At 43.3% G+C, this 21,088-nt stretch overlaps 1 protein-coding gene across 4 annotated transcripts; it reads left to right on the forward strand.

The window, feature by feature from the left end:
• The first annotated feature begins 431 nt into the window (after positions 1–431).
• SEC22C (SEC22 homolog C, vesicle trafficking protein) lies at positions 432–19,338 on the forward strand. 4 transcript variants are annotated; one of them, XM_069006284.1, is made up of 8 exons: positions 432–507; positions 4,755–4,943; positions 5,386–5,595; positions 7,477–7,640; positions 9,024–9,206; positions 13,748–13,866; positions 14,459–14,524; positions 15,804–19,338. In XM_069006284.1, the coding sequence occupies exons 3-8, from the start codon at positions 5,414–5,416 to the stop codon at positions 16,002–16,004; spliced, it is 915 nt and encodes a 304-aa protein (XP_068862385.1). In that variant the 5' UTR covers positions 432–507; positions 4,755–4,943; positions 5,386–5,413; the 3' UTR covers positions 16,005–19,338. The 4 variants fall into 4 exon arrangements, with proteins under 4 accessions (XP_068862385.1, XP_068862383.1, XP_068862387.1 ...); XM_069006282.1 differs by having other exon boundaries at positions 4,755–4,806; XM_069006286.1 differs by lacking the exon at positions 432–507 and adding an exon at positions 2,774–3,310.
• The last annotated feature ends 1,750 nt before the right edge of the window (positions 19,339–21,088 follow it).

Genomic DNA, 21,088 nt, shown 5'->3' on the forward strand with positions numbered 1-21,088 from the left:
CCGTTCCCTGCCCCGTTCCCTGCCCCGGTCCCTATCCCGTTCGCTGCCCCGTTCCCTGCCCCGTTCGCTGCCCCGTTCCCTGCCCCGTTCGCTGTCCCGGACCCTGCCCCGTTCCCTGTCCCGTTCGCTGTCCCGTTCCCTATCCCGTTCCCTGTCCCGTTCCCTGTCCCGGTCCCTGTCCCGGTCCCTGTCCCGTTCGCTGTCCCGTTCCCTGTCCCGTTCCCTGTCCCGGTCCCTGCCCCGTTCGCTGCCCCGTTCCCTGCCCCGTTCGCTGTCCCGTTCCCTGTCCCGTTCACTGCCCCGTTCGCTGCCCCGTTCCCTATCCCGGTCCCTGTCCCGGTCCCTGCCCCGTTCGCTGTCCCGGTCCCTGTCCCGGTCCTCCCGGCGCTGTCCCGGCGGTCCCCGCGCGGCCGCTCCGCGCCGCCGCCTCGGTGGTGAGGCGGGCGGGGCCGGCGCTGAGGGAAGCCGGAGGCCGAGGCCGCGGGGCTGCCGGGGGACGGACGGGAGGTGAGCGGCGGAGGGTCCTGGGTGGGTAGGGGGACACTGAGCCTGCTCTTCATCCTCTTCCTCTGCCGCCGTCCCCTCCGCATCCCCGGGGCGGGGCGATCCGGGGCGTGTGCGCGGGTGGAAGGGTGTGGGGGGTGTGAACTGGGAAGGGACTGGGGTAAACTTGGGATGTGAGGGGGTGTTTAGGGGGGTTGAGGTGCTTGGGAAGGCGATGAGGGGAGTGTGGGGATGTGGTGGTGAGCAAAGGGATGTGTGTGTTGGGGTTGGGATCCCGTGGCATGGATATAGGATTTGGGGGTTCTTTGGAGTGTTTGAGGGGTAGAGGAGGTTGGGCTGGGGATGCCTTGGGGTTTGTATGAGCAGGGATAACGTGAAGGTTTGGGAGCTGCGGGATGGGAGTGAGATTTGGGTGTATCCGGGTGCTTGAGGGATGTGTGGAAGGCCTTGTCAGTGCAAAGCCGTGCCCCGAGTGGGGGCATGGGTGTGTTTGCTTTCAAGGTGTCCGAGTTAATTGAAGAGTGTGGGAACGGGGTTCTTTTAGGGATTTTAGGATGCTTAATGTGGGGGAGGAGAGGTGTGAGTAGGGTGTAGTTATGTGTAATGTGAGCGGGGCAGGATGGATGTGGGATGGGTCCGTTGTTACATGGGCTGGGGAAGGACAAGGATGAGCTGGTGGGATTTGGGAGGTGTCAGGGTTCAGGCGGATGGGGTGGGTGAGTATTTGGGAACAGGTGAAGTGGCCGGTGTTTGAGAGATGAAGGTGGGGCAGAGCTTCAGAGCATGACAGAGTTGTTGCAGTGTGGTTTGGGCAAAGGTTTGGAGGATTTTCTGTTGGGATAGTGGGATTGATGTGGGAGCTGGATGCTGGGGTTGGAGGTTTGTGTGTGTGCTTGATTCCTGGTAGTTCACAGGAAACTCTGTGTGCAGACAGATTTGCGATGATAAGGGTTTTCCACATGCTTCCCCCTTGGGGATAAGAGTAAGCCTGTAGGATTTATAGGAGCCTAAAAGCTCTGGATATGCACAAATCCTGTGTTAAAATTCGAGATAGCAGCGTGTTTCAAATTGCTTATACTCACTGCTCAGTCTGGAGAGTGGCTCTGGTTGTGCTGTGGGCCTGGGATGTCTGTGGGTGCTCAGCACTGCTGGGGGCATGGAGGGAGAGCAGCTGGGAAGGAGCAGGTGGATACTGGTCCACTCTTAGAAGATGAGAAATTTAACAGCATTTTGGATTTGGTTTTTTATATATCTGAGAAGAAGATAAAATCCCCTTTGTGATCCCTCAGGGGTGTGATAAATCTCCCTCATGAGCCACATCCTTGTTGGGTGAGACCTAAAGCAGCACTGGAGCTGCAGCTCAGGTTTTGTGTTTAATGAGTCAACCTGAATCTCTTTGATGTTCTGGCATCCCACCTGTAGCTGTCCAGGACTCCCTCTGGAAATCACCTGCCTGAGAAAGGATGCTTTAGTGCAATAGTCACGTGTCCAGAAAACTTCACATTCTGCTTCAGAGCCATGGTAACATCCATTAAAGCTTTTAGCTGTTCCTTCAGCAGGAAGGTCAGGACTGGGTTTGAAGCTGGACACCTCTAGAGAGCAGGGAGATGTGGCTCTGAGCAGGGAGAGAAGGCAAAAGCTGGAGAAAAATCCTGGTAACATTTCTGTGAGTGTTGTGCCATTCTTGGAAGGGAACCTGCTTTTGATGATTTGGTAATTTCTGAAAGAACCAGGTTTTTAACACAATCCCCCTCATGAACTCTGCACTAGTTTTCATTTGCTTTCACAGCCTTTTGAGCAGATTGTTTTCCAAGTCCAGGCAATAAAGCAGGAGTTTGCTGAGCATTTGGAGAAGTGTGGCCTGGTGAGTTGGGTGTAATCTTCTTAACCCAGTGGAGCTTGCGTAACACGCAGTAAAGTGCAGGAGGTCTGATTGAGGCTGCCTTGATAATCCCTACACAGCCACTGGAGAGAGTTAGCTGCTCCTTAGGAAGTGAGGGAAGGAGGAATTGTGCTCCAGGTCACTTAGATACACTGAAGAATTGTTTGTTCTGAGATTGGTGCTGTTAATGCACTGAGCACTCTTATTCTGAAGCATTGTTGGATGTACAGGTGCTTCAAGTAATGAGAAAACAACTTTGTTTCCTTCAGTTGTAAGTTATAACTTGTTCTTCTGAAATAATTGCTTGAAATACTTCCCAAGGTTTGGCTTTGTGCCAGAACAGGCAGTCTGATGCTGACGTGATGTTATCAATTGTGAACTCTGCAGGATTTGATATTGCTGAACCCAAAGCCTTGAGGAGATTGTCCAAGTTCAGAACCAAGGTCAAAGAGCTGCCATGTACAGGCGGGTGCAGAACTTCGGGCTGCTGATGGTGTGCAGACAGAGAGACTGCAGGAGGAAAGGGCAGCCAGTGTGACACAGTGACAGCATCGAGTCAGCTGCTTATGTGCACATTTTGATCAGCCCAGCAAGTTGTGATACTTTGTGCTTGGTCACAGGTGACGTGGCAAAAGTGGCTTGCAAGTAGTTGAAATTCCAAGGGCAGTGACATTAGTGGCTGTTACTTGCCAAAACAACACAGCTCTAGACATCGTCTGGTGGGCAAGTAGCAAGGGCTTGTGCCAAAGGAAAACCCAAAGCCTCATTTTCTGTGGAAGGAGTGTGGACTCATTTCTCCACTGAAGTCTGGCATTTAATTTGGAAGTTTTCCTGGTGGACACCTGATCTTTCTTTCCCAGACCAAAGGATCCCTCTGATGGGCAGCTGATACTCAGTGACAGCCTTAGGCACTGCAGCAGGAAGGTTTGTATGTCTTGGAAAGTTGCAAAACTCTCTGTGTGCAGTTGGTTAACTGTAGGTGATGTTATCCTTGGTGGTTAATAAAAAATATATATATTTAAATTTAAACTCTTGTTGTTAGTGGCATAGGGAGCTGAATAATTTCATAAGCTTGATAGGTTTTAGAAAATGCCTTTGATTTCTAAGTTTCTTCATTTTCCTGATCATCTTCTGGCTGTTTTGGGATTATTTTGGAACTAATCTTCATCAGCATTACCAGCCCTTCACCCTAAAAATGTGCTGTTCTGAGCAAGTGTGCTTAGAAGTTGGCTGTGTTAAAGTTAATATTTCTGTTAAACTTCATATTTTGGGGATTTATTTCACTTTCATGTAAAAGTTTTCTGCACTCTTTTATCAATGGCTACGAGCACAACACGTTTAAGATCGATGGGATGTTTCAAGCTGATTTATAATAATCATGATTTTTGTTGAAATTCTTTTTGATGTGTGTTGAAGTTCCTGAGTTTAGTTTGCTTTTACAACTTAAATGACAGCTGGAGAACTGTGAGAGGGATTGTGGAAAAAAACCCACATCTAATTCTTTAATCTCCATTTGAAAAGTTCAAGATAACACTTCTCAAGAGATGTCTGATCTTCTGTAGTTTTAATCTGCTTTTCTAAGGAAACAAGTTTGGTGCCATTGTGTTTTCTGCTAATTCCTCTGATAATTATCCTCTGATAATTGCAGTTGCTTTAACGTGCTGGCACCTTGGACAGAGGGAGAGTTCCCACAGTTTATGTGGGAGTGGTTCCTGTGGGGTAGAAATGAGACCCTTTAGTGCTGCCTGTGGCAAGAACTCAACCCTTGGCAGACATCAGGAGAGTTTATGGTGCCTGAATTAGAAAAGGTTTTGCTCTCTGGACTTCTTAGACAAGAAAAGCTCATCCTGATGAGCCACATTTCAAAGGCACTTTGAGCATCCTAATGAATTGTGTGATACAGGGCTGGTCAAAGCAGTCCTTCTCTCTATCAAAAGTTTGAGTTCACAATGTGATTTTTTTTCTTTTTTCTTTCTATTTCCCCAATGCTTTGTTTCTGTAGTTTGCCTGAAGCCAAGTAAATGCCTTTGGTTTCCTTTTCTTCCCCTTTTTCCCCCCATGACTTGTTTGTGATAATCCCTTAAAATCTGCTCATTTAGAGCTGCTCTTTTACTGATACAACTTAAAAAAAATTATGATTGGGACATCATAAATATTTTGTGTAACATTCCACGGTGTCTTTGAATGCATCTAGAAATGAATATATTGGATAGGAAAATGAGTTGTTTGTTTTCCTTGAGGGAAAACACTTCCTAGGATATGTTTACCCACTTCACAGGAGATCTGATGGTAAATATGTGTGCAAATGCAGGTAATCAATTAGTTTTTTAAACTAATTTTTAATTAGTTCATTCTGATTCTCTTTCAGAGATGATGTGAAGTGCTGTTAATCCTCTGACACCGTGCCCTGGATCCCCATGGTATGTCTGAAGGACACATCTCTGCATGTTCTGAATGTGCCAGGTGAAGCCCAAGAATAACTTTCCATGGGAGTTTGTGACCTCTTAAAGAGGAAGAAGTCAAGAGAGGGCAACTTTTATTCTATATTTAGCCCTAGGTGAGTCTGTAAAAAGAATCTGACAGGCTCTAGCCTAAAATTTATTTTTGGATTTGTGTGTTACACTAGAAAATAGAGAACTGCCACACTCAGGCAGCTTTTTGCAGCTCCAGTGTAGATGCAGCACATCCGTGGGGCTTAGCAGCTTCCAAAAACACCTGTAAGAACTTCCCTCAGCATTTCTGATGCTTTGGGTAAAGCAGGAGGGAAAACAGGAATATTTTTCAGCTGAGTAATTCCCCTATCAAATCCCCTGCCTCGCCTTTTAATCTGAGAGGCAAAAACTGGGCAGAGCCCCGAGCTTTGAGAACAGTTTGGTTGCCTTTCCATGGCAGAGGTGTCACCAGAGGTGCTGTTCAATTCCAGTGGTGAATTAACTCTCATCCTCACGTACTCCTGCCTGGAATTTCGGAACGAACTGAACTGAACCTTTCCTTTCCAGGTTGTCCTCATGAATACTCCCGTGGAGAATGTCCATGATCTTCTTTGCCTGTGTGGTGCGGGTGAGGGATGGACTTCCCCTCTCAGCCTCCACAGATTTCCATCTCAACCAGGACTTTCTGGAATGCAGGAAGAGATTAAAGGCGTTATCCTCGATGCTGGCGCGGTATCCGAGTCGGGGCACGGCAAAAGGACGTAACCTGAGCATTCAGTGAGTTCCTGCTCTGCTTTGCTTGGGTTTTTGGGCTTTAATTTTTGAAATAATTCTCTTGGGGATTAATTGAACTCTGGGTATGGTCTGTAGTGCCTAATTCCAGTCTGAAATCCCACAGTGCTTGTCTAGGTCTTAAACGCCGAGGATTTTGAAACCTTATTCCTCAGCTCCTGCTCAGAATAGTGAGCATGTGCTTAGTTATATATTTGCGTGTATTTACATATTCATATCTTGTATTTTATATGTTAATTTATATAAATATACTTACATAACTGTTATTTGTTTAATACCATATTATATTTACACATATTTCATTTTATTCATACACTTATATTCATACATATACATTTATATGTGTACTTTATATATATTTATATGTATATTTACATATACATATCTACATATGCATATTTACACTATATACATATTTAGCTATATATTTGTATATCTTTTTCTTATTTTATTTATATATATTTTACTCACGTTAATTTTCATTTTGTGTAGCAAAAATGGGCAGTGCTTGTTACTCTTAGGAACTGGAGTTTCATGGATTTCTACAAATCCCTTTAAGAGGGCATCCAAGTGCCTTGGAATGACTTAGTTGAGGAGAAGAAATGTATTAAAGAAATTACAGAGAAAGAAATGAAGAAATTAGTTTCAACTCGTTTAAGATGTGAGTTTTAGCTTGTGGTTGCATTTCTGGTAAGCAAATGGAAGAAAACTTTAAGTGACCCTAAGCTAAAACTAAGCATCCATTTTAGGGGGAGTTAAAAAATACATGAATTTACACTGAAACAGTTGGAAAAGTAGAGATTTTCATCTCAATTCCTTTTCAGTCAAAGCAAACTCGTGCCCTTTGATGCCAACAAGTCCTGCTGCTTTTATCTGCTGTGGTCTGTGCAGAAGCAGCTCAGCCCTGGCTCTGGAACAGGAGCAGTGCAAGTGGATACGTGGAAAAAGGCCATAAATTATGGACAGCTTGGAAAAGGTGGTTTTAGGCAGGCATGGTGTTGATCCCCAGCTTGAGCTGGGAGCAGCAGGAATTTGGGGAATCTACCCAGTGGAACTGGGGTGGCAGAGCCAAGCAAAACTGTAAATCCCAAGAACACAGTATAGCAAATAAATAAAAATGTGGTGAAGTAGAAACCATGAGTAGGAAATGAAGTTGGGATAAAATATAGGTACAGTAGAAAAGAGACAAATTGTTCAGTTCCAAAACTTGGGTGGTTTCCTGCTGACAAGTGGCTGGGCTGCAAGGGAAGATATCCCTCAGAAGTCTCCTGGAAGGTTTGGACCATCTGCAAGTGGAAACTTTCACATAAATACGGATTCAGTGTTAGAGGAAGCCCTTTGAGAGTAAAATTCTTATTGTGATGTAGCAGTAAGCATTTGAAAATCTTGGGTTGTGCACATGAGTAACTATCTCTTGCTGTTAATATGGTGTTACCATGTTCAAGGGGAGCAAGGAATCCATCTGCTTCCTGGGAACAAACTTCTTGCTTTTACTTTTTTTTCTTCATTTTCTTTCAAAATTGGTTTTCTGGCCACCTTGGTTTTTATTAGTGTGATTTAAAGCCAGCCTGGGAGAATAATGTCCTCGATTTGTACTGATGTACTAATTTCATAAAGTCTGTGTTGTGATCTTCACTGTGCTCAGGCATCCTGGATGAGTTAAGAATAAGTAATTGTTTAAAAATAAATAGCTCTACAGGGATTGCAGGACTTTGACAACAACAAAAATGACATTTTTTGTAGTCTGTTCTCTCAGCTCAGTCTGTACATTTTGTTTTGACAGCAAGCACAGCTTCATCCTCACATTCAGCAGGACTTCCACCTTTTTATGATGATGTGATTTTTTTTTTTCAATTTCTATTTCAGTTTCCTTTCTTCTGGGGATGTTGCCTGCATGGCAATCTGTTCCAGCAGCTACTCGACCATCATGGCCTTCTGCTTCCTGGAAGAGCTTCGGTGGGAATTTGCTGCTTCCTACAACACAAGGAGCATCAATTCAGCTTCCAGACCATATGCTTTTATTGAATTTGGTTTGTAACTTTGTTCTCTAATAGTAAAAATCCTCTCTCTGCCAAATTGATGGTGTTAAACAACATCTCCTGGCCAAAGCCTGATGATAAAAGTGACTCTGGGTACGCCTTTGCCTGCATGTGGAAGGGAAGGGAGAGATCTTAATACCTTAAACTATTTGAGGGTTGGGTTTGTAGTTCCTGAGAGTTCATCTATTATGAACAAAGTGCTGTGGTGATTGATGAACAAGCAGAGAAGAAAAAAGAAATTGATATCTCAGACACTTTCTAACTTAATTAAAAAAATCTGACGAGTGGAGACGGATGAGTATGGGAAAAAAGGGAGACAGAATAGATTATTATGGGCAGCTTTATTTCTGGCATGACTTGGAGTCATAATACCTCAGAACCATGCCCAGTGGTTCATTTTTAACCTGATATAATTTGTTTTCTTGCCAAGTAGCAGCTGCTCTACTGAACCTCACACCTTTGAAAGACACAATTCCCTTGCAGTGAGAAACTTTTCTGGAAAAGGATAATATCCTGCAGTGGGTTTGCACACTTCTGTCCAGATTTCAGTAACAGTGTTAAACTCAGGCTTAAAAACTTGAGAAATCCATCAGGAAAGCTTCTTATATATACATGTTGGATTTTGGGTGGATTCCCTGCAGGGCCCATTACAGCCAGGAAGTAATTTCATACTGAGGTCCACATTAACTCTTTTTTTTTTTTTAGCACTTGAGTAGGAGTTGGGGAATTTCTAGCCTCTTTTAATTACATAAAGCTTTTTTTTTTTTTTAACCAGAAAAAAGCATTTTTTGGTCAGTTTTATTATTATACTTTATTGTGTTACTGAGTGGCAAATATTACTGTGTGGTCATTTATTTATTAATCATCTTCTTTCCTATGTTTGGATCTAAGATGCACTTGATGCTCGAGATCTTAACCTTTTGTTTGGTAGTTACAGATAATTTTTATTATTATTTAGATAAGATATTAGAAGAAATTATTCCCTGAGAGGGAGGTGAGGCCCTGGCACAGGCTTCCCAGAGAAGCTGCAGCTGCCCCTGGATCCCTGGAAGTGTCCAATTCCAGGCTGGAACAACCTGGTCTAGTGGAAGGTGTCCCTGCCCATGGTAGGGGGTGGAATGAGATGACCCTTAAGGTCCCATCCATCCCAAACCTTTCTGTGCTATGAAATACCTAAAAGAAGTCTTTTTATTCCTTAACCAGCAGTGGAATTTTATACCTGAAACCAATAAGAAAAGAAATGAAGGAATTCAAACAATCCAAGAGAAAGCTGTGATACAATAAAATATCACCACAAGTAAGGTTGTAACAATACTAAGGGTTAATGAAGCAGCTCTTTGGAGCTGACTGCAGCAGGTTTTCCTGTTGTTTCAGATAACATCATTCAGAAGGTGAAACACCATTTCAACAGCACCCGTGGCTCCCGGGCCAAGGCCAACTGGGAGAAGGTGGAGGAGGAGCTGAAGCTGCAGCCCCCGGTGCAGCTGCAGCTGGAGGCCACGGAGCTGCTGAACGGGCTGAGCAATGGAGGGCACGCAGGAGGCCATGTGGATGTTGGTAAGTTACTACTACACCAGGTGACAGGAGATCTCCTCACCCTCGTCCTGCACATGGCACCAAAACACGTGGCAGGGTCCTTTTGTACTGAGAAATGTGCGTTTGCATCGTGTGTATGAACCCAAAAAAGGCTTTTTCCGTCATAGTAAACAACATATGGGCTTTCCATTGCAGCAGGTATGCAGCAGAGCTTTAGAGACTGCTGTGGAGCCTTTTTCCAGCCTTACATCAGCTTCTCTGTATGGAAAATATAGCCTGGGCTTGATATTTTCCGTGGGAAAGTCTCTTCTTTTAAAATCTTTGTGTGTTCAAATTTTTAAAGAAGCCCCACCGATTCATAGCTTGTTACAAACTCATAATGAAAGATCTGTCATTATAGTCTGAAAGAGTTTCTTCAGCCTTGAGGGAAGAAAAGATGAGAAAAATACGAGCTGAGGGTAAAACTCTTCTTCTGAGATTGTCTGGCTTGAGTTGTTCTCCCCTTCTTGCTTTTTCCTTTTACCTTATTTTGTAAAATTTAATGCATTTGACTAAAATTTTGAAAGAGGGTTTGTGTATCTGTATAAACAACACAGAGGCTTGACAGGGCACTTTTTTTGTGGCAAAACCTCACATTTTACCTGCTTTTGAAGTACCAACCTCTACTTCTTTATTATAAAAATGGTACTTCTCACTTGTGTTTCAGCTGCACAGTCCAGGTCCTGCCTGCCTCCTCCACAAATGAAATCATACAATTATTTAGGTTGGAGAAAACCTTTAAGATCATTGAGTCCAACCAGAAACCAAACCCTGCCAAGCCTACCACTAAACCAATCTCTATTTTAATCCTATTAGCACGGTGGTTTAAATGCAGCTGGAGTGCCATGAGCTTGTATTTCCTTTTTTTTTCTTGTTGTTCTTGGCTTATGAAGCACTAAAAGAATTAAGTTGCAATTGCTCAATCTTATTGTTTGTGATAGATGAGCTGGAATCTAATCTGACATAGGTATTTTAAGTTAGAGTACGGAAGGGCACTGGCCAGGAGGAATTAAAAATAGAATGGAAACCACTTTATTTGCCAGTCAGATTTGTGACTGCTCCTCAGAACTGTGCTTGAAGGTTAAATCTTTTCATGTTGTGACAGGGCTTGGAAATTCTTTGCACTTTTTTTTGAATTTCGAACAGCTTCAGTGCCAGTAAATATTTGTGATGTAGTCTGTGTCCACAGATCAGAAATACATTTTCACTTCTCTCTTATTCCTAATTGCTTTCCTTTACTTTCCATCTGGCTTTTTATTTCTGGCTGTTTCTCTGGTCTAACCCAAATGCTCTTACAGATTGTTCTGCCTTTATTTTAAGGATCATGTTTATGATCATCTGTTTGCCTCCACTGGAGTCAGCTTTCCTGGCTTGTGTCTCTCTCCTCTCATCATTCCCTACCAGCTGAATCCCACTTTGCTGCTCTAAGTTTAGCCGTGTGCATAGTGTTTGTTCCATATTAATGTTATTTATATGATGGCTCTGCTCTACAAGAGACTGTTTGAAATGCTGTGGCTGCAGGAGAGCAGAATTTAATTGTGACTCCTCTCCCTGGAGCAGATTGATCGATCCAGGGATGATCCAAACATCCCTCTCCTCACATGGCTGGAGCTGCTCCTGGCTTCTTTGGAGCTGAGTGAGCTCATCCTCTGGCTCCTCAGTTTGGTGTGAAAAGGCTCAGAAAAGTCAGGGCAGCTTTGTCCTTGTTAGTATTTATGAGAACAAGAGATTTTTCTTTTCTTACTTCCATTCTTTCTGCTGTTTGTTCCTTGCTTTGTTAACTAAACCCAGCCCAACTCTTGCTACAAAAACCCTCTCCTGGTACCCTGGACCAACACCCACACAGCCCTGGCTGCTGCTGCAGAGCCCCACTCGTGTCAGTGAGGGCACAGCTGGTGCTGCTCCAGAGGACACTGGGGCTGTGTGCAGGGGACTCTGAGGGGCTTTCTGGGGAGAGGGAAAGTTTTCACATCACAGCTGGCTCTGGGAAGCAGCAGAACAATTTGTGCCACTTGTCTTGTGAGTGAGCTGGTAAATCCTGCAGCTCCTCTTGATGAGTGTTCTTCATCTTTTACAGGCACACAGGGAGTCCTTCAGAGGCTTTTACAAGGGGTTTTTTTGAAGCTGTCTCACTCTCTGCCTTTTGTGTGCTTGTATTTTAGTTTAAACTGCTGGAGTGTGATTTCATTTCTCACTCCTGGTGCTCTTTCTGCAGAGCTTTGAGCGAGTGACTCACTGTCCAACCCTCGTGCTGTGCCTGCAGGAGGCAGATCCGAGCTGCTGCAGGCTCTGGTGTCTCCCTCCAGTGAAATGGCCAGAGGCCTCTCCAGAAAATCTTTCATGGGCAGAGGTTTCAGTTTCTTCACCGTGTGAGGGTGTTTGCACAGAGTTGTTCTGTACGTGTTCAAACCTGCTGGTGCATCGCCCACAGCTCCCAGAATGTTTCTGTGAGGATGTTGTGCTCTGAAGTGCACAGCTTCTGTGCTTGAAGAGTCAAATCAATGTGAAACCTAATTAGTGTTTATTTGTGCTTGTGCAGAGTTGTGCTGTCTCAAACTGTGTTTGTACTCTCCTTTTCCCTTATTTAGGCCATTCTAGTATGAAATCCTCTTTAGAAAAATATGACTGAATTCACCCAAGGAAGTGAAATAATTTTCCCTTAGCAGGACCCATCTCACTTCTCTGTGCAATTTCAGTTTGTGAGTTAAACCTCAGAATTTAACAGCAGAAATAAATCTCTGCAGCAAACAATTTCAAGACCAGTTTTCACAGAATCTGAACCCCGAGCAACTGGATATTTTAATCTCCCCTGCATTTGTGACAGCAATTCTTTTTCTCCTCCTGGACTAAAAAATGTAACTTTTACATAATATTTCATGCTGCAGAAGCAATATATTGAGATCTACATTGTTCTTCCCTAGGGACTGGGAACTCTTGGCACGTGTAGTTTGCAGGATCCTGCTCAATGAATGCCACTTGTGCTTGATAATTATAATTTGTTTGAGAGACATTTCATGCCTCTGAAGTAAACCTTAGAATTTGAGGAAATGAAGCAGTCTTTATTAGGAAATATCTGTGGGAGAGTTACACATATATATAGCTGCAACATTATTTAATGAATCAAAAGTAGGAAGTAGGAATAGCAGGAGAAAATAGCAGGAATCTGAATTCTGGGGTCAGTGAATGAATAAAGATGCTGCTACAAGTTCTTTTTAAATGTCAGTGTGTAGCAAAAGAAAAGCCAAATTGCCTGTGAGTGACAGAGTTACACCATTCTGAGTGTAATATCCAGTAATGCTCCCTGAAGTGAGACATATCACATGGAGTTAATACAGTTCCTTTTGCAGTTGCTTTGGAGCTGAGATTATGGATGTGTGAGTGCATGCCAGACAAATTAATTGCAGAGACACGGATGAAAGGTGCTTTACAACCCTATATCAATTTGTCACCAAAGCTTTTTACATCCATCTATCAAAATCTCTCTTGAAGGAGGAGGAAGGAAGGATTTCCTCTCTGAAATCATGTGGTGGCTCTTGTGGTGTTTCTTCTGTCACTGAAAGGATGCCAGAGGTGCAGTTTATCTCTAATAGTCAGGATCTGGATACACCTGGACAGAGGGAGAAAATCCTGAGGGCTGGGTCATTTTCTTGAGGGCTCATTCATTCTCTCCTGTGTCTTGGGGATGTTGGTGCAGGAGAAGAGCTGGGTTTAGTATCTGAGCTGGAAATTACCATTTTTTATTAAGCTGACAGTGTTCTACTTGTGGTGATCCAAGGGCAGGGATGAAATGTAGGTGAGGATCAAGGTGTGGAAAGTGGTGTTGAACAAGTGAGGGAAAGCTGGAGGTGGGCTGTTGGACAACCCTGAATTAGAGGCAGCAGACTCCAAAGCTAAACACACATTTATGATAATTGCTTTGACCTTAATTAGGGATGTATCAATGAGATTATCTGAAGAACTGCTGTTCAGCAGTTCAGGTGTTAAGTAGTAGCAGAGAAGGTGGGAAAGGAAGGAGGAGATAATTCACTACGTGTGAAATGTGGGCAGCCTGAGCCTTCCAACTGCCAGTGGGAAGAAATACTTTAATTACTGCTTAAGGAGGAGATGAATTGCTCCTTGCTGGGATGGGTGGCTGAAATCTAAGCCCTTTCCCAGACCTTTGGTGTCATTTCTGCTGACCTTTGAGGAGTGCTGAGCATCCTCATCTGCTGTAATAAACAAAAAATTATATACGTGCACCATAATAGAAGACACTGATGCCAAATAGGTCAAGAAAAAGTCTGTTGCTGACCTGTTTAAAAATACTCTAGAGCTCTTGCTGATTTCTGGATGTCTGAAAGACTGAATACTGTAGTGCAACCAAAAAAAAAGGGGTTCTGTTTATAATCAGTCTTCCCTGGAGCAAGCATGAAAAGTTTTGGGAGTGTTTAAAACCCACATAAGGTAGTTGTGGTGTTTTCTATTAAAGATTGAAAGTAACAGTGCAAACTTTCACTGATGTCTGATTTTCCTTTCTTTTTAAGTCCCTACTTACAGAATGCAGCCTGTGACCCCCCTGGGGATTCTGTCACTTGTTCTGAACATCATGTGTGGAGCTCTGAACCTCATCCGAGGAGTTCACCTGGCAGAATATTCCTTTCAGGTAACCCTGATATTGCACTGGAACCTGAGAACGAGTCAAAGGCAGAGTTTTTGGGTAACCAGTTCAAGGGTGGCTGTTCTGCCCCATAGCAGAGCACACATCTTTCCTCAAGAAGTGTTTTGTTTATCCAGGGAATGTACAGTTGGTTACTCACCTGCTGCACCTTGTGTGTTTTGTTGTAAATCACAACATTATTGGCATTTTACTCTTTTTCAGAGAGGTTAAAATTTTGAGAAATATTTTATTCTTACCAGGCTGCCTGGATTTTTTTCTCCATTCTTTTATTTTATTGTAGATCCTTTTTGGTAATTTTTTTTAAACAAACATGAGACTGTAAACAACTTTAAAAAAGGGAAAAAAATATGTCCTGATTGTATCCTGACACAGTTTTATTTAGCAGGAACTGTCACATAAGCCTCAGTTCTTGGTGTCTTATCCAATGATATTGATCTTGGTGTTTAACACTGTGACAGTCAATCAACATAAACTGGGATAAGAGGTTCTTGACTATATTTATAATGTTCTCAAATATCAAGCAGCACTTGCTAAAAGCTGTGCCTGACGTAGTTGTCACTTCTTTTAATCCCAACAGGAGGACCATGAAGGAATTGGAAATGTGATAGCTTTTTTTCTACCTTTTCTAGCCTGTGTTTTTCAGGTATGTTAACTGCAAATAAAATTTTTTTTCTGATTATTTTGCTACTATAATTCACGAGACAGAGTCATTTTCAGCCAAGCAGAGGTTTCTAATATCCTACCTAGGTGATTCCACTGATTTATTCCAGTGGAGTGGTACAAAAGCAGTTCAAGGCACATTTTGACCCGTGGAAAATTGCATTTGCAGGCTTTTTCAGTGCTTCCATGTTTTGACAAGTCAGAGGGGGCTGGGTGTGATGGATAAATGCCATCCCAAAGTTGGTCTCTTCCCATAGGGATGGACACCACGTCTTCCTGTCAGGGTCAGACTTAGTGATGGGCTTTTGGAGCACGACCACCTTGAAGACTGAGCAAATATTAGACAGCACTATTGAAAATGGTCTAATTTACATGAAAAATTGCATTGAATCCTGGTGGTTCCTTAGATTTTTTTCTATAATGGGGTTATTTTCTCTGACCTTACACGGAAGAGTTTGAATGAGGAAAATATAACATGCTCCAAGTGAAAAGCTCCTTGAATTCCTAAAACAGGGCTCCACAGCCTTTAACTTGAGGGCAGAATATGCTGGAAAGTGTTCTATTCTTAGCCTGGCATTGCAGGAAGCTGCTGCAGTTTTGTTTCTAGGACTAACATTAATGCCTACAGTGTATCATTTATTGTCCTTGTTGCATTTGGATAATGGTTTGGGGACCACTGTCTGCAGACTTTGATGTGTTTCTGGGGTTATTTATTGTATTATGATACAATTTAGTGTCTTTCAGCCTTCCTACACCTCTGCTCATGGCAGAGCTTTGAGGTGAATAGATTAATTTAGATCTAATAGATTAATTTAGATCTAATAAGTTAATATAGATTTAAATACTCGATGCAAGTTGTTTTTCACAGAGAAAGGCTCTGTGCTGCTTCTTTCCCTGTGAGTACCTGAAGCCAGGGAAGCTGAATAAAGGAGAGTTCTCTCTTCTCCTTTTGGTTTATAGCAGCTTCTTCCCAAACTGCTTGTGCATAAATTGCAGGGTTTCTGTGTGCTGACCTCTGCCTGTGGCATCAGCACAGTTGGAAGCTGTGACCTGAGGTGAGAAAGGCTGATCTGTCACTGCCTGAGGGGAAAAAGTCACTCCTCTGTCAGCACTGGGAGCTTTTAATTTTCTCCTGTGAGGGTTTTACTCTTAAAAGTGCTCAGCAGAGGGGTTCCAGCTGTCCCAGGCAGAAATGTCCAGCTGGATCCCTGGTTTTGTGCACATAGCTCAGTGCTAACTCTCTCTCTCTGGTCCTTTTGCAGTGTTACCTGTACCTCTTCTACAGCTCAGCCAGGAAGGTGAAGACATTTGTGCTCCTCTTCTGTGTCTGTTCATGCAACATTTACTTGTATGGATTACGGAACCTCTGGCAAATCTCCTTCCATGTAGGAGTGGCTTCTCTTTCTTCTTACCAGATCCTGACAAGGCAGCTCCTGGAGAAGCAGCCTGACTGTGGTGTATGAAAAAAACTTGGGGTTTGCTACTCTGTTTTTACAACTTTTTTTTTTTTTTTTGTATTCACCTGGCCAAAAATAGCTCAGAGTGTTTTTTAACCATCCCTGGCAATGGTTATTGCAAGGAGAACAGTTCCAAACAACTTGGGATAGGCAGGGTGCTGTAACTGTGTCCAACACACAGCAAGGGGTGCAGCTGTATTTAACATGGCAATGGTAGAGCTTGTCAGGTGTCACCAACAGATGGAAGTTCTTACCATCAACAAGCTTTTCCTCCTTGACTGCCACCATCCAGACAGCATTTTGCCATTTGTCTTACTGGCTCTGTGACAGTCTGGCAGATCAGTCTTGCCCTGCTGCTGCAAATATTCAAATTGTGTAGTAAAATGGAGGTAAAGTGACGGGGAACATTTTTGTCTCTAGAATTTGTGAAGATTCTTGGTAAATGTGAGTAAAGGGGTTGTTTGCTGTAATTAGATGAGTGCAGTATCAGTGGGGAAAACGGTGAGAGTGAGCTTCAGGGTCACTTTTCTAGGTTTGAAAGGACAGGAAAAGACTGTGGTTCTTTTATAAACCATAGAGTCTATAAATATCTCCTTGGCTGAACAGCACATTGCAGTTAAGTGTGTGCTCATGGGTTAATTGCAAATATGCTTGGGGCAGCAGAAAATAATCCAAGTGGGTGTAAGTGATCTGTCAGCTCATGTGGCCTTTGTTTCCTTGGCTAAGGTCACTTTTAGGATAAGGGCAGTTCCATGTTTGCTTGCTCTGTATGGATAATAAATCTTCCAAGTCTATTTATGACAGGCCACTGACTCCTTCACCTTCCTTTAAAAGAAAATTGAGTAGCTGGTGAGTAGAAAGCCATTTCCAGGAATGGAAAGCAAGAGCAGGTTCTCTTTGTTCTATAAAACACCTGTAGTGGTGAGTTCTCACACTAAGATGAGTTTTGAGTGTGCACCCTGGAATAGGGGACTGCAGAGCTGGAATTCCCAAGCTCTGCTGCACTGGGTGTTGTGCCCTGTCATGGATTGAGGTGCACATGGGCATTTTAGGGCATAGATGAATAATTTAGGCTGGCTGTTAAAAAAATGCATAGCAGTTTGATGCAGCTGTCCCTGAGGGGTTGTAGAGATCCAAACTGAGATGTAGAGAGCTGTAGGTGTGTTATTGTGGAATTATGGTCCTAAAATTTCCTTTTATCCTTTTTTTCTTTCTGGTCATCCCCATTTCTTTCACCAAAGATTTATTTTTCCCCTCACATAATCTCTACCTCTGGTTGCAAAGAGATTAACATGCAGCAGAGTTGTCTTTTTTGCAGGAACACTTAAGAAAATTCCTTTCTTGTATCTCAGTGAATTTTCCTGAAATCTCAGGATGCAAACATGAGGATCAGACCAGAAATTTGTGGTGCTGTACCTTGGAAGCACTTCTGGATGCAGCTGACTGCAGCAACGGCATCCATTACAACCTGGACAGTCTCTAGGACATCAGGAGACTTAGTGCCAGAGCTTTTCCCAGGAGGAAAATGTGAAAAATCTTTTTCACTGCACTTACTGTAACAGCAACGTGATAAAAACCTCCAAACTATGAGGAGTAGTCTGGTAGGAATGATGGAGGAATGTTTTAGCCAGGCATTTAAGGACACAGCTAGAGCTGTGTGCCATAAGGGAAAGGTTTTCTGTTGTAAGGGAGTGGATTAAAGTTGTTTGTCTGTCATTATCCCAGTTTTCTGTCAGAGTGCAAGTGGAGAAATGAAGCCAGAATTCAACCACTGTCCTTAGGACACCAGGATGACCCCACAGATGTGAAGGGTTTTGTACTGCTCTTAATTTTCATGCTGTTCAGTTTTCCTTGATAAATTACTTCTGGAGACTGAGGGAACTCGGCCACGAGTTTGGATTACAAGTCTAAAAAAAAACAACCTGAAAGAAGAGCACCCCAAAAACCTGACACTAGAAATGTGACACTTTGAGGGTAACAGATGCCATGAGTGATGGTGTTTTCCAGGAGCATAAACTGGGTTCCCATGGGGAATCATCCTGTGGGGAAGGGATGAAGCATTTTATACTACAGACAGACAAAACTTCACGAAAAGGACTTTAGGACAGGAGCCAACCCCCTGCTCTGCCTTTTTAGCCTCACTGTGGCTGAAGAGTCCAGAAGAGCTTTCCTGTTTCTCCTGGGCTTGGCTAAAGCCAGTTCTGCTCTGGCCTGAGGCTCACAGAGCATTCACAGCTGGGCATTCCTCAGCCTTGTACGGAGCTGACTGGAAAAGCTGGAACATTGCTGATGTTTCCCCAGCATCCAGCTGCTCTGTCCTGAAGCAAATCCATCCCTGAGCCAGGGGATGTCAGCCACAGCTCTGCAAAGGAGTGCTAGAACAGGGTGTTGGGAGAATTGTGCAATTAAAAGAGTGGAGAAGGGTTAAATGCAGCTTTTATTGAATTGGTTTTCCTAAAAACATTTCAGTAAAATCAAACCAAATCAACTGGTTCAGTTCTGCCTTTGCCTAATTTTTTTTTTTTTTCTCTGTGGATTTTTGGGGAGTATGACTGAAGCTTTAGATGTTTTCTACCCAATGACAAACCTCTGGTTTGGTCTTGGTCTTAATCCCTTTGCAACCCTTTTTTTCCCCTGTAATATGTGTGAACCATATTAAGGAATCCACATGGATTAGTCTGTGTGCACTTTATAGGTTTGGGTTGGGATTCCAGGACGAGGCAGAGCACACAGAGTTTGACCTGGTTTTATTTTTAATTTGGTATTTATCCCATATTCACATGGTATTTATACAGATAAACATTCTCTCCTGGCAAAACAACAAGAGGAATAGAATAGTTTACATTGATCTCAGTGCTTTAAGATTTAATAAAAAAGAATGACTTGCAGTTTGAGAACATAAAATCTGACTCATAATGTGGGATTATTCCTGTATTGAATCAAATCCCCAAAGAGGAATCCATCCCTTTTTGTTCAGCTTTAAACTGGTTAATGTGGTTTGGGTTGCATCTTCTTCATTCTGTCAGTTTGCAAGATAAGTCTTTTGGAAACTCTTTTCCTCACCCAGCAGCTCAGCACAAGAAAATTGGCAAAGAATAAACTTCAATAATTTCAAGATTTGCAGTGCTTAGTCACTTTATGAAGCTGGTAATTCTCTGGCTTTTTTTTCCTTTCTCCCAAAGACCTATGGAGTTTGTAGAAGGTGGGCTGGTACCTTTTTAGACATTTTTGCACTGTATTAATAATTGAACCTGTGTAAATGTGTATAAAATCATTTTGCATGTGTATGTATATATGTACATATATCTAATAAATGGCTTTTTTGTAATGGTTGTCTTCATTCAGAGTTTGAAGTGTACTGATTATATTAGAAATTACCTGATTATATTTCATTTTTGCAGACATTTTCAGTGATCCCTGTGGCCAGTTCATCAGTTGAACCACAGAAACATATTTACAAATATATGTATAGGAATTTAGTTATCCAAGCAGGAGATTGCAGGAGGCTGTGGTAGAATCTCTTTTGCTCTTTATTTTCAGCGACTCTTGGAGGCTTTTCCTGCAAAACTTGTGTGTTGAAGTGCATGAAATGAGATGTAACACACCCCAAGGGTGCCTTTCCAGCTGCTGCCAGGGAGTAGTGGGGATGTGGCAGTCTGCAGGTGCATTTTTAGCCTTAATGAAAACAGGCCTGTTAATTAGTCTGTCCCTACTAAGAGCTTGTGAACTTTTTTTGGGCAATTTCAGCCACCTTTGGTAACTGAAGAGAGACTCATCAGCGTTACAGCAACGAGGGGCTTGATGTGACAGAAAATTCAGCTTTCCCACCACTGGAATGGGATGGGTTTGTGTGTGGGGGAGAGATGCTTCGTGTGACAGGACTCAGAGGATTCTGCTGAACCAGGAACCAGAAAAGAAGACAAAAATCAAAGAGCTGGAAGAAATCAGGCTTATGGAACGACTGGTTTCTTCACATTTTTCTCCTCCCTGCTTCTCCACAGGAATGACACCTAGGTATTGACAGCTCCAAAGTGCCAGAGGGCAGGGTTAGATTAAATATTTGCAAAATCCTTCCCTGTGAGGGTGGGGAGGCCCTGGCACAGGGTGCCCAGAGAAGCTGTGGCTGCCCCTGGATCCCTGGAAGTGTCTAAGGCCAGGCTGGATGGGGCTTGGAGCAGCCTGGGATAGTGGAAGGTGTCCCTGCCCATGGCAGGGGGAGAACTGGATGATCCTTAAGGTCCCTTCCAACCCAAACCATTCTGGGATTCTGTGGCAAAAGCAAAACAATGCTTGGAGAGAGGGAGAAGCCCCTGGAATGAGGAGAGAGGCAGAGCAGGGGGCTTGTGCAGGCAGTGGGTGGGAATCAGCAGAAGCTGATGGCAGGGGAGAGAGAAGAGAGCCTCATTATTCTGAACTGCTCTGCCCTTTGAAATCCAGATGTTATTTTTGCTCTGTAAATAAATGATTGCTCAAAGCGTGTTTCTTCTCAGGATGCCAATAGAGGGAACAGCAGCCTCTCCCTTTCTTCTGCAGTGAGGGGAGAAAGCAATTACAACTCCCTTTATCTTTTGAAGACGCTGATAAAAGGAGGTGGGAGGATCAGAGGGTCCCTGTGCCGAAAGAGAAACAACTCCTGAGGTGATAGAAATACATGTTTTTATTTTAAACAAAGTAACTCCACTTCTGCTGAGCACTGACTTTCAAAGGTGACCCAATTGCATGGAAAAACTGGGGGGGGAAAGGAAAGCATGGCCACAAATCAGGGGCAGGCAGGAGGTGGTGAGAGTTGAAGTGTCCCTCTCAAGTGGTCATGACTTTAAAAGCCATGGGCCACTTGTCCTAAATTCAGGACAGGGCTTGGACCAACCTGGGATAATGAAAGGTGTCCCTGCCCCTGCAGGGGTTGGAACTGGATGATTTTTAAAGTCCCTTCCAACCCAAAGCATTGTGGGATTCTGTGATTTGCTTGAGCCGTTTTCCTCTAGCCTTTGGAAGAATCCTTTAAAAAGTAATGAAATGGCAACACCAAGCAAAGAGCCCTAAAAAGTCTTTGCTTCCTGTTCCCGCTTAAAGGACATGATAAGCAAAAC

The sequence above is a fragment of the Aphelocoma coerulescens genome, chromosome 2, assembly GCF_041296385.1.
Source record: "Aphelocoma coerulescens isolate FSJ_1873_10779 chromosome 2, UR_Acoe_1.0, whole genome shotgun sequence".
Lineage (NCBI taxonomy): Eukaryota > Metazoa > Chordata > Aves > Passeriformes > Corvidae > Aphelocoma > Aphelocoma coerulescens.

What these genes read in the sequence shown, in the direction of transcription:
- SEC22C (XM_069006284.1), top strand. Translation starts at nt 5,414, where the DNA reads ATGTCCATGATCTTCTTTGCCTGTGTGGTGCGGGTGAGGGATGGACTT. An exon ending in GGACGTAACCTGAGCATTCA is followed by an intron (nt 5,596 to 7,476) that starts GTGAGTTCCTGC and finishes TTTCTATTTCAG; the next exon opens with TTTCCTTTCTTCTGGGGATG. An exon ending in AGGAGGCCATGTGGATGTTG is followed by an intron (nt 9,207 to 13,747) that starts GTAAGTTACTAC and finishes TTTCTTTTTAAG; the next exon opens with TCCCTACTTACAGAATGCAG.